This window comes from Heterocephalus glaber, unplaced genomic scaffold (genome assembly GCF_053883595.1).
Source record: "Heterocephalus glaber isolate CG9 unplaced genomic scaffold, H.glaber_assembly_v1.0 deba00001572, whole genome shotgun sequence".
In the NCBI taxonomy this organism is placed as follows: Eukaryota; Metazoa; Chordata; class Mammalia; order Rodentia; family Bathyergidae; genus Heterocephalus; species Heterocephalus glaber.
Window position 1 is genome coordinate 16656695 of NW_028258357.1, and position 18756 is coordinate 16675450.

Genomic DNA, 18756 nt, shown 5'->3' on the forward strand with positions numbered 1-18756 from the left:
CATATTACAAAAATCTTTTTTGAAATAAATTTGACAACTTCTAAGAAGTACCTTGGAAGACAAATTAATGAAACTAACTCTGGAGGAAATATAAAATTTGAATAGCATCTATTAAAGAAAGTATATTCCTAGCTTGAAAACCTCCGTATATGACAACAACAGGCTTGTATACATTTAAACTGATAAATTTTATCAAACATTTAAAGCAGAAAAAAGAAGGAACACTTGTCCCCTCATTTTAGGAACTCAACATTGTGCTAATCCTAAAACTGGATAAAGATAATAGAAGAAAAAAGTATGAACATAGATAGAAATTAAACATGTGGTTTTTTTAGGGGGACTTTGAGGATAAATTGTTTCAAAATGTGAGTTTTATTTAAAGACTGTCGTTTAATGCACACAAAGGCTTAGGGTACAGGGGACCCCAGATACAGAATGGTCAAAATGAAATGCTGGCCTTGATTTATCTGGGCCCTGGATGTGAGGGATTTTACCTCTGCGTAGATAGAAGCCAAAGCCAAGCGTATGAGCCGATGTGGGTTAGACAGGGGTAGTGAAATCAGATCATGTTATTTTCCTCTCCTGTAAATCCAGGTGGTTGCTTTGTTTTTCCTATTAATAGGGAAACAGTGTGATTTCTCATGTATTCTGGCTGATGTGCCTAAAGCTTCAGGCGTTTGTTTTTTCCTCTTTCGTATTAGGAAAGGCTGTTTTAGCTCCTGCTGTCTCTTGCTTTATTCATTTTACGCACAGTTGTGCAAAGAGAAAGGTTTGGTTTTGGCCACATTTCTTAGTATATGTAATATTTCTCTAAACTCAGGAAAGATCTAAAGATGTGTCTGGCCAGAAGAAGCAGGTTTTATCTGGGACCCATGCTTTGAAAAACCGAGTTAAAGCCTTAAAAACAGCTTCTTTTTTTTTGGTACTGAGATTATGCTGAGCTGCATCCCTAGCCTGCCCTCCCTCCCTCCCTCCCTTCCTTCCTTTCTCTCTCTGTCTCTTTCTTATTTTAATTTTTTTCCCTTAAATTCTTTCATTGGTACATTCTAGGCATACAGTACGTTTGCATTTATCATTGGGTGCTTGTACCTGTACATGATGTATCTTCGTTCTTATTTTCCCCCTTCCCCTTACCCCCCTTCACCCCCTCCACCCTTCCCTATTTACATAGACTTTGTTTCCATTTTTCCCTTTTCTCATAATTTTTTCTTTCCCTCCTTTCTTTCCCCTTCCCCTCCCACGTCCCCTACCGCGTTGGACCTTTTCTTCCTATTTCAGATTATCAGTTATTTGTTTTAATCATTTTAATCCTTATTTACACCTTCAGTTTCCCACACCAGAGAAACCATTTGGTATTTACACATGTGTCTTAATTTTAATTTTTTTTTTTTTGTACTAGGGATCGAACTTGGGTCCATGCACTTGGAAGGCAGGTGGGGGAAACACTGAGCTAAATCCCCTGCCCTTTATTTTAATTTTTGAGACAGGGCCTCTCTAAGTTGTCCACGCTGGGCTCAGACTTGCAGTTCTACCTCAGCCTCCCAGAGTGCTGGAAATGGAAATACAGGTGTGAGCCACTGTGGCCGGCTGAGAAGCAGCTTTTGTTCTTCTTTGCCACCTCCACCCCCCGTCTGACTATGGCAGCTGTTAGCATCCTGTGAGGCTGGATCACTGGCAGTGAAGATGTATCTTCGGAAGCCTTTGGTGTTTGTGCTGTTCAGGGCGCTGAACCACGTTCTCAGGAGCCAGTGGGTTTCACGCCCCGCCCCTGGTCTGGCCGCACCATGCACGCGAGGAGCCGCACTTCCTTGGAGCCCATCTCTGTTCTCTGCTTCCGGGCTTCTGTCTCCGTGCTTCCTCCCTGCACAGCAGAGGGCAGCAGCGGGGCGAGTTGTGCGTTGGCATCCCCTCCTCCCACACGCGTCCTTCGTGTCAACACCTAATCTTTAGCCTCCTCCACACCATCCACAGCTCGGTTAAATTTTTACTTAGTTTTATAATCTCCATTTGGGGCATTGCTTCTTATTTTTTTCTTTTAGGAAGGCGATGAATAAAACTGCAATACTTAAATTTAAAAGCTTTATATAAAGTTATCCACAGGTGCAAATAATTTATCAGGTAAAGTGAATAAATTTACCTGACATTTAATGCAGGTGTAATTCTGGAGGTGTGAGTTGAGAGTAAAACAAGTTTTTTGTTTATTTTTTAAAATTTGAAGCTTTGGGATGTGAGATCAGCCAATGAGAGGAAGAGCATTCATGTGAAACAGTTCTTCCTAAATTCAGAGGACCCTCAAGAGGACATGGAGGTGATGGTGAAGTGTTGCTCATGGTCTGCTGATGGTGCTAGAATAATGGTGGCAGCAAAAAGTAAAATCTTTGTAAGTACTAATACCTTACAGACCAAATTTAGTCTGAATTAAAGAAAATTAAAACTTCTGTTAATTTTTGCATTGTACATTGTTTCCCAATATAAAGTCTGTGTGATTGTGAGCAGGCTTCCCTGCCTCTCCTGGTGATTTGGGGCCGTGCTGTGGGGGTGGGTGGCCTCTGAGAGGAAAGGTCTCCAAGTCTCACAGGTTTGCAGTGTGAGCCACACAGTGTGCCCGGACACACGGAAGACCCGGAGTGGCCCTACACTGCAGGAGTCATTCATGATGTTGAGGCCATGTTCCTCCAGTTTATTTAAGATATGAAATACTTTGTGTATCACTCTTTTTTTTAAACCAATTTTGAATACACTGATTTAGGTGATTTTCAAAGTACCTTTACCCCTAAATTTTTATAATTTGGTGACTTTGATAATGAGAAATACTTAACAAAAACTGAACAAGATTGTAAGATTTTTATAAAGAAAGTGAAGAAGTATACAAAAAGTAAATGAAAAGAAAATACTTTTCTCTTTTTTCAAGTCCAGTTGCACCATGAATAAGAGAACCAGGTCTTCTGATTTCTGTTCTAATAATAATTTTCAGTGACTCAAATAATAGATTGATTATTTATTTTTGAGTGTGTTTTTGTACCTTTTTTATTTTCTTTTTTCGTACTGGGGATCGAACTTGGGACCTTGTGCTTGTGAGGCAGGTGGCAGAACCACTGAGCTAAATCCCCAGCCCTTTTGGTGTGTGTCTTTTGAGACAGGATCTCACTATGTAGTTCAGGCTGGTCCCAAACTCACTGTGTAGCCTAGACTGCCTTTGAACTCATAGCAGTCCTCTTGCCTCAGCCTCCCAAGTGCTGGGATTACTTGTATGAGCCACACCCAGTTGCAAATAATAGATTATTTTAAAGAGTAAAATTGAAATTTACAATATAGTTATATAAAAACTCTTTGAGAGACCATTTGTATATGATTGTTACCGATCAGGTAGCAGGAAACCAAGAAGGTATTTCCTTTTGTCTTAAGTTTAAGTCTATAAGAACACGAAGGAAACTACTGCATCTTCAAGATTTAAAAAATTAACTTTTGTTGTAGTAAAATATACTACATAATTAAATTTATCCTTTTTAAATGGATACTTCAGTAGTATTAATTATATTCATAATGTTGCACAATTATTACCACTCTGTAGTTCCAAAACCTTTTCATCACCCCAAACAGAAATTCCATAGCCATTAACTTGCAGCTCCTATTTCCCTCTATTCCTGGCCTCTGGTAACCTAATATACCATGAATTTGCCTTTCCTGGTTATTTCATAGAAGTGGAATTATATAATACTGGTCCATTTGTATCTGGCTTGTTTCATTAAGCTTAGTTTTTTAAGATTCATCCATGTTGTAGCATGTATTCCATTTTATGGCTAATAATTCCGTTATACATGCATACATACATATATATGTATATACAATGTTTTAATTATCCATTCATCTGTGTGTGGACGCTTGGCTTGTTTCCACTTTTTGGCTATTGCGAATAATACTGGAACAAGTGTTGGTGTACAAATATGTTTGAGCCCTTGTTTCCAGAAGTTTTGTGTAACCAGGAGTGGAATTATTGGGTATAGTAATTCTATATTTAGCTTCTTGAGGAGCCACCAGACTTTTCCACACCAGTTGCCCCATTTCCATTCCCACTGGCAATGTAGAAGGATTCCATCTTCTCCACATCCATGGTAACGCTTTTTATTTCCGTTTAAAAAATTATAGCCATCCTAGTAGGTGTGAAATCGTATGTTTGTGGTTTGATTTACAGTCTCATGAGCAGTGATGATGAGCAAAAGTTCATTTTAAAAAAAGATTTTAAAAGATCTGTTCCAGTGAAAACAGAAAATGATTTTATATTGCATGAAATGCATTCTTGTTTTAAACACCTGTAGACGAGCTCTCTGTCTTACCATGCTAAAACCAAACTACCCTGAGATGACCTGAACTACGTGCAGCTCCTCGGTGTTTCCTTTCTTCCCCCCTTCTCACTCTTGTAATGTTAGTCCGCTGCTACTGTAAGGTCTTTTCTTTTTTGCTGTTCCATGATTGTGACATTTTTCTATTCCAAGTTTCTTCTATCACACTCAGCCGTTTAGTTTGAAGAAGGACCTGCTCTGGGAAGCATTGAAATATGATTTAAATATGATTTCCTGCCCTTTCCTTTTGGCCTCCACTGGTGTGTTGGTTTCCATCTGTGCTTCTCCCTGGGCTGCATGTTCTGTGCATTCACTAACCCTCCCTAGAGCTCCCACCGGAATGGAAGGAGGCTTGTGTTTTCTTCCTGAGGACTGCACCCTCACTTTAAGTTACTAGACCATATCAACAGTCTAAATGTATGTATTAAATGTAAACTACTTTATCATATGGCTAAAACTTTGCAACAACATAGTGAGCATTTAAAAATCTTTCAAAAATTAAAGTGAAAAAAGTTACTCAAAAATAGCATTTTTGGTTCAAAAATGGGAAAATGATTAATCATAATGGAGTAATTTGTTAGCTCTGAAGAGAAATAGAAATGATTGAGCTAATTTCATTTTAGCAGCCTCTGCTCTATCTTATTTTGATCATCATTCATGAGTGTGCATTTTCTCATTTGAATAAACAAGCATTAGCGAGAACTACTCTGTATGTTAATTTGGCTAGTCCATTCATTTATTCACAAAGTTTTATTTCTTTATCTAGGCCAGCTTGAGAGATCATCTGTGATGAATTTTCCTTTATAGAAAATATGGTTCAAGATGAGCAGTATTTTGGAAATATATGTATATTGACCTATGTCCTATTTATGACTGTTAATAATTATGCCAGGGCTGGGGCTTTAGCTCAGTGGTTCCGCCGCCTGCCTTTCAAGTGCAATGTCCCGTGTTGAATCCCCAGTACCCCCCCCCCCCCAAAATAATAATTACACCGGTTTCAGTAATTATTGTTTTTCAGGACTTAGATTTTATACTTGAAATTGGAGATTTAAAAAAATTTGGATTCAGTTTTGGCGTAGTTTATCTTTTAAAATATTTTACCTTCATAGATATTTCATTGTTTATGTTGACAGCTTTTTGACATTCACACCAGTGGCCTAGTGGCAGAGATTCACACCGGCCACCACAGTACCATCCAGTACTGTGACTTCTCCCCCCATAATGGTTTGGCAGTGGTGGCTTTGTCCCAGTACTGTGTGGAGGTAAGTAGTTGCTTTTATTCAGGGAAGTCTGGGTTTCTTGAGATCCAAGAATCACAGAGAATGGGCTGCGTCTGCCATTAGCTGTGGAAGATGTTTGCTTGAGAAGCATTTTATTCATAGCCTAATGACCTGTACTTTTGAGATATTTAACTCTAGGGCTAGCGTTATTATTTTAACAGTGATTAGAGACTTGGTTTGACAGTGTGACAAGGGAATGACAGTATCATTCCCCAAGCAGTTATTGAATGCCTCATGTGCTGTAGTCTGAGGAAACAATGAAATGACCATTGGTTTCCTAGGCTGAACTTTGGCGTCTCTTAAATAGGGTAGGTACAGACTCCTCTTAAACAAAATGATGAGAGTTCCATTCGTAGTCTTAGATTACTGAGTAATCTAAGAAGATACCATCCATTTTGGAATTGGTTAAGGTAAAGATCATCATTGCTGAACCCTAATGAATGAAATGATTCTTATAAATTACTTGTTTACATTTATAAATTTTATGTTCAGAATCTTTACCTTGAATTCTGCACCATGAGTTGCTGTATTAATTTACTTAATACACAACAAGTTGTATTTTTCCTTCAAAGATGGAATAGTTTTCCGAGATTTCATACTTGTCATTCCTAGAGTTGGTCTTACCCCAGGGAATTGGAGATCCCTTGAGATCTCAGTTCTACAAAGAAGGTGTGGGTCTTTATCTGCAAAGTAGGGAGATTCACCTGGTTCATAGGCTACTCTTGAAGGAAACATTGATTACTCCAGGCACTTTATAGTGTTCTGTGCTTCTTTCAGCAGTTTTTAGTGAGTTTGCCTACCTTGCTGTTAAGGCATTAGGGGAGCATTGCTAAGCTGTTGCCCTTTGGCATGGAGGTAACAGATAGGATGAGAATGGAGGTGAGCCCTGTAAGCACCTCCTGATTCCTAAGCGCATCAGTTTACATGATGCTGAAGGGTTTCTCTGCGGAGAACTGCCTGTTGCAAGCAGTGGCAGTGAGTTAAAGTGCTCCAGTTCTGTATGGAACAGTAGGAAGTGGGGTGGTCTGGGCATTGTTACCCTGGCCTGAATTGGTATGTTCAGATCTGCCGAAAGACCCGGGACCTTACCTATGGACCTCAAATAGATGTGGCTGGAATTTTCCCTCTCTGGATTTCTTAAAGACTTTCAGAAGGACTGGAGGAGCAAACCCTTTCCCACCCTTTCCTATCATTCCTAAGATCCATGCTCTATCATCCTTAGAAAGCTCTCCAGGAAAGCATCTTCCTTTTTGAAATGTTGGAATGTGGCACTGGTGCCTCTGAGTGACAAACAAATGATGGGGGAGAGATGTGGAAGAACAAGGAGAGAAGGAGAGAGAGAAGGCTTTCCAAGGGAGGTTTTCACTGGTGGGATCGTTTTTTTTTTCTGGCCTCTAGCTGTATATATCCCAGCTTGGACTCTAGAGAAAAGGCAGAGGAAATTTCATATACTTCATTTGTAACCATAGAACTCAATGAATGAAAACCACTGGGCATGTGATGAAGTACTTGTTTTGTCCATGCTAGCTCTGAAATCATAAAGTAGGTCTGTAATTCAGAGTGTAATGAGAGGAACTCGGGCACATATGGTACTTCATTAGACTGGAATGTATCGAGTAATTTACAGCAGCACTTAGGACAGAACATAGCCAGGGTAGCGGTAGACATTATAATTTGTAATAAGCTTGAGTAAAAAGAGAAATGTGTACACGGTACAATTATTGCGTCCATTTATTGTGGGTTTTGCAAGCAGTCAAAGGTTAGATGACAGTATTAGTGGAAAATTGTATATGGAGGCTGCTATGTTCACCCTGTTATTTTTTAGATTGATTATTCAGAGAAGTCTCACTGTCATCTATATCCCTTCCCCTCCACTCTTCTTTACTATCCCATAGGTAACAGTGTTTCTTTCTGTATAAACATTATATGCATGTCCCCATGTATTTACACATATATGTACATCTATATCCACCTATATGTGTACACATCTCTATTTCCAACTCTTATAAAGGATGGTATAGTATAAATATTCTTCTGCACTTTGCTTTTTTTCTGTCACTACTAGAAATTAGTCATCACCAGAGTTTTTTCCTCATTGTATTTTGCGTGGTATTCTACTATGTGACTAATGTAGTTCATTCATGGTCATTTGGGTTGTTTCTAATTGTTTGCTATTAAAAAATAATCATATAATGAATAATCTTCTGCATAAGACATTTTTTAGTTTTGATAGTGTATTTTTGGGCTATATTAATAGAAATAGTCATTTTTGCTATTTTCAGTATTCTTGGTATATTCAAAGTGCTTATAAGTGTGGTTTCCTGTATTCTGTAGTTGTGGAACACAGACTCATGTGTAAAGGTTGCTGACTGCAGGGGACATTTAAGTTGGGTTCATGGTGTGATGTTTTCTCCTGATGGATCATCGTTTTTGACAGCTTCTGATGACCAAACAATCAGGGTGAGAAGTTTTAATTTTAAACATTTATTTATTTTTTTCCCATTAAGTTTATTGGTACATTTTAGGTATAAAATGCAATTACATTCATCATTGGGATCTTGTACCATTACATGAGTATCTTGGTTCTTATTTTTTTCCCCTTCCCCTGCCCTCCCTTCACCCCCTCCACCCTTCCCTATTTGCAAAGACTTTGTTTCCATTTTTTTCCTTTTCTCATATTTTTTCTTTTCCCTTCTTTCCTTTCCCCTACCCCTCCCACTTCCCCTGCTCCTTTAGATCTTTTCTTCCTATTACACAATATCAGTTATACATTTTAAAAATTACAATATCAAGTTCTAGGAGACATTACCACAGATTTTACAGAATTTAAAAGGATATAGAAAGCATATTACAAAAATCTTTTTTGAAATAAATTTGACAACTTCTAAGAAGTACCTTGGAAGACAAATTAATGAAACTAACTCTGGAGGAAATATAAAATTTTAGTAGCATCTATTAAAGAAAGTATATTCCTAGCTTGAAAACCTACCTATATGACAACAGCAGGCTCGAATACATTTTAACTGATAAATTATATCAAACATTTAAAGCAGGGAAAAGGAACACTTCTCCCCTCATTTTAGGAACTCAACATTGTGCTAATCCTAAAACTGGATAAAGTTAATAGAAGAAAAAAGTATGAATATAGATAGGAATTTGTTTAACAAAACAAACTATTAGAAGGCAGATCTGGCAGGATGTAGAAAGTGGTTTTATTATAGGGATGGCAGTGTTGGTTCAGCATTGGAAGATCCACCCCCAAAAGTCATCATTTTAACAGAGGAAAGGAAAAAGCCATATGATCCTGTCACTAGTTGGAGAAAAAGTATTGGACTAAATTCTATAGCTGTTCATAGTAAAAATTATCAGGAAACTAGAAGTAGAACAGAACCTTCTCAACAGATCAAAGACATGTACTCCATCCTTCCAGTGAGAACACCTTATATGAATGGAGAAGATACAATGTTTTCTCCTTAAGGTGGGGAACAAGGACAGATATGCCTGCTCTTCATCTGTCCATTAAACTTTGAAACTTAGGCCTCACCAAAATAATCTGGCAATAAAATGACACAATTAGGATAGGATTGGCAAGGTAGAAGCAAAATCTTTATATGTAGATGAAATGATCATCTGCAGAGAAAATACTAAGAAATCTCTAGAAGCCCCTGGAACTTGTATTTGAATTTAGCAGGATTAGAAAACCCAAGGTACATAAAAAAGTTCAGGTCTATGTATACTTGCTATAAATGAAGAATTGGATATTGAAATTTAAAAGTTATGTAGGAGTACAAAGGACCTAGAAATGTAAAAAGAAAAAGAAAAAAATACAGTATTGGAAGACATTTAGTACCTAATTTTAAGACTTCCTCTCAAGCTACAGTAATCAAGGCAGTGTTGGTGTAAGGAAAGACATATAGATCATTGGAATAAAGCAGAGAATCTAGAAATAGAACCACACATATATGGCCCATTGAGTTTTGAAAGATTATTTAACATTAACATTTTATAGAATATAAAAAATTCAAGAGCAGAGTAAAAGATAGTGTTTTCAGCAAATCTCGTTAGAACACCTGGTATTCATATGTAAAAAATTAACCTCAGCCCTTTATTTCCATACATAAAAATAACTTGAAAGGATCTATGAACCTAAATATGAAAGACGAAAACTATAAAACTTTAAGAAATTATAAGGGAAAATGTTTATGAATTTAGGGTAGGCAAGAATTTCCTAGGATATAAAAAACATGATGTATAAAAGAAAAAAATTGGTAAATGAGATTCCATCAAAATTTAGAACTTTAAATGACATCGTTAAGAAAATGAAAAGTAGTCCTTAAACAGGCCATATTTATAATGCATATAACCTATGACCAGAATATGTAAAGAACTCTTACAGCTCATTAATAGACAACCCAATTAAAAAGTAGACACAAGAAGATGATAAATAGCCAGTACAGCACAAGGAAAGGTGTGTAACACTAGAATCAGAAAAATACAAATCAGTACAATAACAAGATTGAATTATACACTCATTAGGGAGATGAAGTTAAAAGTTTTACAAGAACAAATGTCAGCCTAGGTGTGAACCAGTTAGAACTTTCTAATATTGCTAATGTGAATGTAAAATGATAAAACCATTTTGGAAAACAGTATGGAAATTTCTTGTATTACTGTTAAGAACCAACAGTCCTGTTCTTAAGTTTTTACTTGAGAGGAATGAAAACACATGTTCACAATAGATTTGTACATACAAGTTGAGTATCCCTTATCTGAAATTCTTGGGACCAGAGTGTTTCAGATTTTCATTTGAAATCCACTTGATCTGCAAAGAGGATAGCTACTCTTGCTTTTTTTTTCCGGTTCCTGTCACGTGGAGTATTGTATTCTACCCTTTAACTTTCAGACTATGAGTTTCATTTTGAATTAAATGTGTTTCTTGTATGCAGCAAGTTGTTGGCTCTTGCTTCTTGACCCATTCTGCCAGTCTTATTTCTTTTGATTGGTGAATTGAGACCATTAACATTGATGGTTATAACTGATACATATTGACTTATTGTCATGACCTTTTTTTTTTTGTTGAATTCTCCCCCTTCGCATTTAATTTCTTGTTGCGCCCAACGGATTCATTCTGCCGGGCTTCCTGGGATTGTGATACTCGTTGTCTTTTCCTAGGATATTATCTAAAATTTTTTGGAGTGCTGGTTTGGTATTCATGAAGTTCCTAAGGTGCTCTTTGTCATGAAAGTATCTTATTTCTCCATCAATTTTGAAAAATAGTTTTGCAGAGTACATCAATATGGGTTGGAGGTTATTTTCCTTTAGGGCTTGAAATACGTCACTCCAAGCTCTTCTTGCCTTGTGGGTTTATATTGAGATGTCTGCTGTGATTCTGGTGGGCTTTCCTTTGTATTTGATTTGTTTCTTTTCTCTAACTGCTTGTAGAACTTTGTTCTTCTGTTGGGTTTCTGGAATCCTAACAATTACATGCCTATGTGTAGATTTTTTTGATCAAGGCTCTTTGGAGTCCTATATGCCTCACTTATCTGTATGTCAAGTTCTTTTCCCCTGCTTGGGAAATTTTTTGCCATCACTTCTGTGAACAGTGTTTTTATGTCATCTGTATTTTCTCCTGTTTCTTCATTGACTCTGATCAGTCTTATGTTATTCTTTTTTGCATCATCTAGCAGCTGCTGGATTGATTTCTCATGTTCCCTTACAATTTTAAAGCAATTTTTCTTTTCCTGGTCATTAATTGCAATCTTATCTTCTGTATCTGAAATTCTGTCCTCACATTGGCTCATTCTGTTGTGTAGACTTTCAATGGAGTTTTTAATCTCCTGGAAACCTGTTTGTATCTGTTTTATGGATTCCATTTGTTTCCTATGTTGGGATTCCATTGTGTTCCTCAGCTCCTCTATTTTTTTTATCTGTGTACTCTCTAGATTTATTAATCATGTTGCACTATGAGCACAATCTCTGTTTTTATCTGAGAAATTATTTCTGATTTCATTTTTTCCAGGTGCTCTTTTGTTGTCAGTTCAAGGAGTCCAAGTGGTTGAGTATCAGAGTGTTCTATCTCGTTTCCCTTTGGGGTTGCTGTAGGTGATCTGGAAGTCTGGTTTTGAGGCTTGTTTACGTGTCTTCTTCTTTGGGGGGGGTTGTGGGGGGTGCTGCTGGTGGCCACGTGGCTCACCTCCTGTATGCTGGCAGGGGTGGTATGGCAGTCTGGAAGCCTCCTCTTACAGGCTGAGAGCGGCTCACCTCCTGTGTCTAATTTTAAACATTTATTGATAGTAAGTTAAATCTTCTCAAAACTAAGGAATTTGATAAGGAAGTATTGGAGAAAGTAAAATAGGAAGCTGCTAGAACCATATTCATCCTGGAGAAGTGCCACAATGTACTGGAACAGTTTCATTTACTCAGATCTGTTCCTGAGAATTACCATGTGCTGGAGAGTCCAATAATTAAGCTGTATTTTGGTTAATTTACATATACTTCACTTGATTCTTGAGAGTGATCTTTCGCTTGCTCTTCTACCCTGAATTCTCATATCCATTTATTTGCCAATTCTGATAGATTTTACCTTTCCATCTTTCTTACCATTTTTATCTTCCCTTTTGTTCCTCTTGCCCAGGGTCTCATTCTCATTACCTGTTGCCTGCGCTACAGATCTTCTCTGTTGCTTTCCTCTGTGCTGCTTTCAAGATGTTCCCCTCATGTACCATCCAGTCATACTTTTTTCGGAGGGGGTGCTGGGGATTGAACCTGGCTCGGTGCTTGCTGAGCTAGTGCTCTACCACTGAGCAGCATCCTTAGCCCTGGTCATGTCATTTTTGCTCTAAAACAGATCATGGCTTCCCTTGTCTACCAAAGCAAGGATATTCTTTATACCACTCAAGATTCTCCACAGTATGCTCTCATTCTGCTCCACTCTGTCTTTCAGTTTATTTCTAGCACTCACATTTTCCCAGACACCCTGGAGTTTTCTGTACTTTTGCTTAAGGGATTTATGTTTAGAGTACATTGTATCTATGCTTGTTGAAATCTTAACCATCCCAAAGGTCCCCTCCAGACTTCCTCATTAGGGGCGTGTCTGTTTTCTTTAATGCCATAAAATTCTGTCAGTTTCTAATGGTGCTTGTCAAATTCTGACTTCATGTACAGATTCGATTTACTCTGCCCTCCATTGCTCCACTGCTTCCCTGATTTAGTCACACATTTTAGATTAGAACTCTGGTTGGTAGTATCTAATTTAGTGTTTTATACAAATTATAGCTACAACTTATTAATACTTCATGTCAGACATGTGCAAAGTACTAGATATGTATTAATTTACTAATGCTCACAACAGTCCTTTTTTGCAGCTGAGTGAAAAGCTCAGAAAGGTTAGTACTACTTAATGTGTCAGTCTCATTGAGCTTGAGTTAGAATATAAGTCAACCCACTGCTTCCTTCATCAACAAGCTCTTATTAAAAAAAAGAAAAGAAAAAACAGTATCACTAAACTGACTGTAACTGTAGGTTTAGTTGATTTACATTCATTCATTCTGGTGCATACTTGGCATCTTGTGGGATGGTATGAAACAGTTTAAGATCCAACAGGTAGTCCTTATTTTATTTTATTTTTTTTTGGTACCGGGGATCGAACTTGTGTCCTTACGCTTGTGCAGCAGGCGGCAAAACCACTGACCTAAATCCCTGGCTGGGCAGTCCTTATTTTTGATTAGCACTAGGTTAAGTAACCTGCCCAAAGTCACAACTTTATGTAAAACTAATTTCAATGAAGGCATTTTGGCTTCAGAGCCCCCAACTCCTAATACTGACTGCTTCTTACTAAAGAATGTGTTAATAAATATTTTTTGTTGGGTTATAATCTAATTTCATAATTGAGAAATTTCTAACATAGGGATTTTAACTGTGAAGCGTAGTTTGTATCTTGCTTGTCTTTATGTTGTCTCAGCAGTTGGACTGATAGCATACAGTTTTATTTTAGTTTCTTTATCTCTTAATCAGGTGTGGGAGACAAAGAAGGTGTGTAAAAACTCTGCTATAGTGTTAAAGCAAGAAATAGATGTTGTGTTTCAAGAAGATGAAGTCATGGTCCTTGCAGTTGACAATATAAGACGTCTACAAGTGAGTACTTTTTAGAAAATAACTGAAAAAATTGTTTTGTTTTTCTTGTGTATGAATTTGGGATCAGGCATAATTGTAGAGTGCCTTACTTACAGCAGGCATTAGTTGAAAAAAGTATATGGGCCTTGAGCTAAGGCTTAGATATGCCAATATTTGGAATTAAGTTAGGTGGTACCTCACCTTTCATGTTCTCTCCTCTGGTATTTGTGATCACATCCCTTGGTTTGCATGGAGTCTCAGGAATAGCCTTAGGACTGACTTGTTCACAGGAGTGATTTAGACATGTCTGATGGGGTAAGCAAAGGGGATGAGCATACTAATGGAAGCATTTTTCAGGGGAAGGATAGATAATAGGGCCTTTGAAAAAACAAAAATCACTGTAAGTGGGGAAGGAGTCTAAGTCATTCCAGAAATGGAAAGAGCTGGACTTCATCTCCTGTAGTACACCTGTTCATGTGCTCATTTACCCGCACATGTCCTCAGTAAATACATAAGAGAATACAGCTGTGTGGTGTCACCGGGAGAAGTGTATTGCTTCGGGATCCAAGCAGTGTACTCTAGGCTCCTTTCCCTGCACCCCTAACAAAGAGTCTGGCAAAGAAGAGGAAGGCGTTTCTTCACTGACAGCAGAGCAGTCCCAGGGACTGTTGCAGAGGAGTGGTATTTTGAGCTCTGGGTAGTGGTGATGGAGAGAGCAGATGCCCTCAGGAGCACTGGCATCCAGGAGCAGGTTAGTGTCCCTGGGATGGTGGCCTCTGAATGGAAGTCCAGTGCTATTGGCATGGCACTGACAGAGAGGGCCTGGATGTGGTGGCGGCTGGAGAAAGCAAATGCTCAATGGAGCGTCAGACCCAAGAGAATGCCTTCCTGGAGCCCAGCCCACGCAGAACAGCCGGGCAGGGGCCATTGCAGCGGCGTCAGCACGAGCAGCCACGCAGCGGTGAGTTGTGGGGAGAGGTGGTGAGAGCGGCAGCCAGAGAAGGGCTGGTCCATGCGGCTGTTATGTGAGCTGGGGAGACGTCCCTTTGCGTGTGGCCTCTGACAGACAGGGTTGGGAAGGACAGAAATCCTGTCATGGGTGAGGGCTACTGATTCTGTGAACTGTTTTCTCATAGTATATTTGTCATTGTAGAACCTCTCATTAGCTTTTGAGAACATAAATATAACTTGAGTTATTCTTTTCCAGATGGGTTATAGAAGTGCCTTCCTTACTTCGTTGTTTTCTTTTCTTGGTAGTGCTGGGGGTCAAATTAAGGGCCTTGTACATGCTAGAAAGGTGCTGTACCACTGAGCCACCGCCCCAGCCCTGAACGTGCCTTATTAACTTCATCAGCAGTGTGATGGCGAACCTTTCAGAGCTTTCAATGATATAACAAACAGCCTGCTAGGGCACAAACATAGTTTTATCACTACTGTTCTAAGGAAAAGTTTAGCACTGATAATGTGCTACTGTGCCATCTTTGCATGTGATTTTTCTTGATTGGGCTGTGGAAATACAGGCAGCAAGAATATATGTGAGATGAGATAAAGCAGAGCTAAGGAGGAAGAAAGAAACAAAATAGAGCAGGAGGGAGAACTAGTACAAATGCCGGGAAGAGCTGGAGACAGATGGGCAGAGGGTAGGGTGGCTCAACAAGTTTGAAAGCTGCAGAGTGGAGCTTGGAGTCGCAGGGCAGTGACTTTGCACTCAGGAGACCTGGTGCAGGAGACCTTTAGCATGAGATAGTTCTGTGATGTTGAGTAAATTACATTCCAGTACTTTTCTGAACCTGACTTTCTTCATCTGTAAGGCCCTTTGCATCTTCAGCAGTCTGTGAGCTGATTGTAGGGATAAGGTAGAATCTAAATTCAGGAGACATTCCTGGGAATAATTTGGTTTTGGTCTGGGTAACTCATCTTCACCTCCTGTGGGAGTTAGAGTCAAGCTGTGAGGCAGCTCTACACGTGCCCTGCTGGGTATTATATAAGTTCATCCTAGTCCTCCATGTTGTGGTCAGCGCTGTGTATTTCTGGGATGAATTTAGATATGGATTCAATACAGATATTGAATGTGAATTCCTCTTATCTGGATTTTAGTAGGCTGATTGTCCAGCTTGAGATATTTTCATTGTAGTTTCTTGTCAAGTTTAGTGTCCCCATCCTTGTATTGCCTGCGTTAAATTTGTGCAACCTTTCATTAATAGTTATCAGGAACTACTAGAGGATTTATGAAGCTAACTGACTATGAAAGTATAATTTTATTCTATGTCAATGGCTGTGGCTGAGTTAAGATATTAATTCCATTTAAGTGCATAAAACATTTTTTAGTTACTAGTTAAAAGAGCTCTTGAAATTGATTTTTTGAGAGATGAAGATATTCAGCTTTTAGTAGTTCATTCTTCATTTAAAATATCTATTAGAACACACTGGGTAAAATGTTGTAAAGGAAAAGCTACCTGTGATTGATTGGCCCTATAATATTTACACCCAAAATGAATTTGACTGCTTATTTCATGCTAAAAAATAATTCAGGATTTTTAGGTTATGATACTAAATTAGAGAGGGATATCTGACAGTTGATTTAGGCTTGAAAGATACTTTCCAAGGTCACATGTTTTTGTTGAGAACTAAGGCATCTTTTTTGTGGGATTTCTAAAAACAGTAATTAGCATTGGTACACATTATAAAATTGAGTTAAGCATTATAATTTCAGCCACACAAATTGTGCTTACGGCTTCTTCTCCAATATCTCTCTGTTCCTCCCTCCCCCCAAAAGGGAGAGGATCTTAACTTACCTTGTTTTGTGAGTGATTGGAGAATATAACATATTTTAATATAGATTTGTCTTCTTATACAATGTCTGTCTCAGTCCTTTTTCACCAGCCCCTTTGAAAAATACCAGAAAAGTGTATTTCAACAATGTAACCTTGTTAAAAATGGTCTTTGTGAGGAAATGGAAAACAGGGTGTGGAGCGGGCTGTGAGATTACAAATCAGACAGATGTGTCTCTGGTGGTGGGCAAAGCAGCTGCTTTTAAACCTTTTAAAGCTTGTTTTATTTTGTGAAAATGTATTTGAACCGCAAAAGTGAAATGAAATGAAAACATAAAGTGCTAAATGCAGCTGCTGAGATAAGGATAGGGCTTTGTTGTTCCTGTGGGAGCTCTTGTTGGTTATCTTCTGTATTTTATTTTATTTTTTTCAATTGAAGCCTCTAAAGAGCAAAAACCACTAGTACAACCTGATAACTAATTGTGCCTTATTTCTCATTAGCTCATTAATGGAAAAACAGGTCAGATTGATTACCTGACTGAAGCTCAAGGTAGCTGCTGTTGCTTAAGTCCACACCTTCAGTACGTTGCATTTGGAGATGAAGATGGAGCCATTGAGGTATTCAGTTCTAGTCTTCAGAGCTGTGTGATAGGGTTAATTATTTAAAATTAATTAAATACTTGTCATTGTACACTTGCATACTAAACACATCTTTCTGTGCTCTCTTAGTCATTGTTCTATGAGACCAAAAATCATCTTTTCCAGTTGGTTTCTTTCTTTTGTTTTTTTTGGTACTGAGGATCAAACTCGGGACCTTCCGCTTGTGAGGCAGGCGGCGGAACTACTGAGCTACATCCCTGGCCCTCCAGTTGATTGTATTTTTCAGATTGCCTTCACCACTCTTTCTCAGGCTTTTTGTGTTCCTTATTCTCTACTGTAGTTGGTTTGCTATTCTACACACATATCAAACATGGTCTGTCAGAGATTTATACCACTATACCGAAAACATTTTTTCCCTCTTCTCCTTAGAAGCTCAGCTGTGTGGGGTGTATGTCCTTTCCATTTTGGTGGTAAGGCTCGCTGGAAATATCAAGGCACAGTCGCCTTTACTTGCCTGATCTACCAACCCTTGCTTTTCTGTGTTTGGTGTTAGACATCTGCTTGCTCACAACCTGAAATCTTTAACTTCTCTCATGAGACCAAATAAGTAAAAATAGATTCAAGTGGTAAGACAAAGAAGTAATATAGTAGTATAAAAAAAGTAGTATAGTAAAAGTCATTTTAGATGAAAATATTGTCTTTTTTTTTTTGGTACTGGGAATCAAACTCAGGACCTTGTACTTGTGAGGCAGCCGCGGCACCACTGAGCTAAATCTCCAGCCCCCAGATAATTGTCTTTAACATAGATAAAATTTGCCACAAAAACACATTTTCTCTAGCTATATAATCATTTTTTAAAGAATACCAGCTTCTTTTCTTTTTCTCATCCAGGCCTTTGGGAATTATTTCTTAATTTATTAATTCTGACACTAGTGATGTTTATTTTACCTTGGATTTATTTTCTTAAGGAACTCTCTAGTCCATATTGCCCTACAAAGAAGAGACTGCATGCTTATACACAAAATGAAGATGGAAGTGACGACAGTGCTGTTATGTATTTCCCATAGCCACTGTGGCATGGATTCAGAATTAAGGCTGTATTTTTGTCCATTATTCTGAAAACTTAATTGTTATAATGGGTACTATTCTGAGAAAGCGTTATGGTTGTTCACTGAGAAAGGTATGGTGTCTCATCTTTCAAATTGTTGTGCATTACGTATTATGAAAGGGCCTTTATTTCCCCTTTCCTTTTTATCCTGTTGCCAAGCCAGCACCATATATTTTTTTAACTAACATCAAAAGTATCTTGAGATGAGATTTCCTGTGTATTTTATAGTTTAAAAATAAAGTATAAAACACATGCTTTATCCACATCCTTAATCTCCTTAGTCATCAAATAATATAAATAGAAAATGAATTGTGTGTATTGCCAATACCTGCCTATTTTTTAATGTTTGAAACCCATAAAATGGCAGTTTTGTATGATTCAGACTAGTATCATCAAATAATAATAGCAGTTACTATTTTTTAGGCATTCACTCTGCCAGATGTTCTTGTTGAATTCTTGTAACATTCTGGATGTTAGATATTACTAGTCTTGTTTGCAGACATCTAAACTCCTAATTTCCATAGCGCCCATAGGTGGCAGAGCTA

At 38.1% G+C, this 18756-nt stretch overlaps 1 protein-coding gene across 4 annotated transcripts in view; it reads left to right on the forward strand.

Moving 5' to 3' along the window:
* Nucleotides 1–18756, forward strand: part of Apaf1 (apoptotic peptidase activating factor 1) — a 96064-nt gene that overhangs the window by 59535 nt on the left and 17773 nt on the right. For all 4 annotated transcript variants that reach the window (XM_087192842.1, XM_087192845.1, XM_087192846.1 and 1 more), the window contains 5 exons: nucleotides 2219–2380; nucleotides 5474–5602; nucleotides 7955–8080; nucleotides 13634–13753; nucleotides 17005–17121. In XM_087192842.1, coding sequence (XP_087048968.1) covers nucleotides 2219–2380; nucleotides 5474–5602; nucleotides 7955–8080; nucleotides 13634–13753; nucleotides 17005–17121 — 654 coding nt within the window. The remainder of the gene's footprint in view (nucleotides 1–2218; nucleotides 2381–5473; nucleotides 5603–7954; nucleotides 8081–13633; nucleotides 13754–17004; nucleotides 17122–18756) is intronic.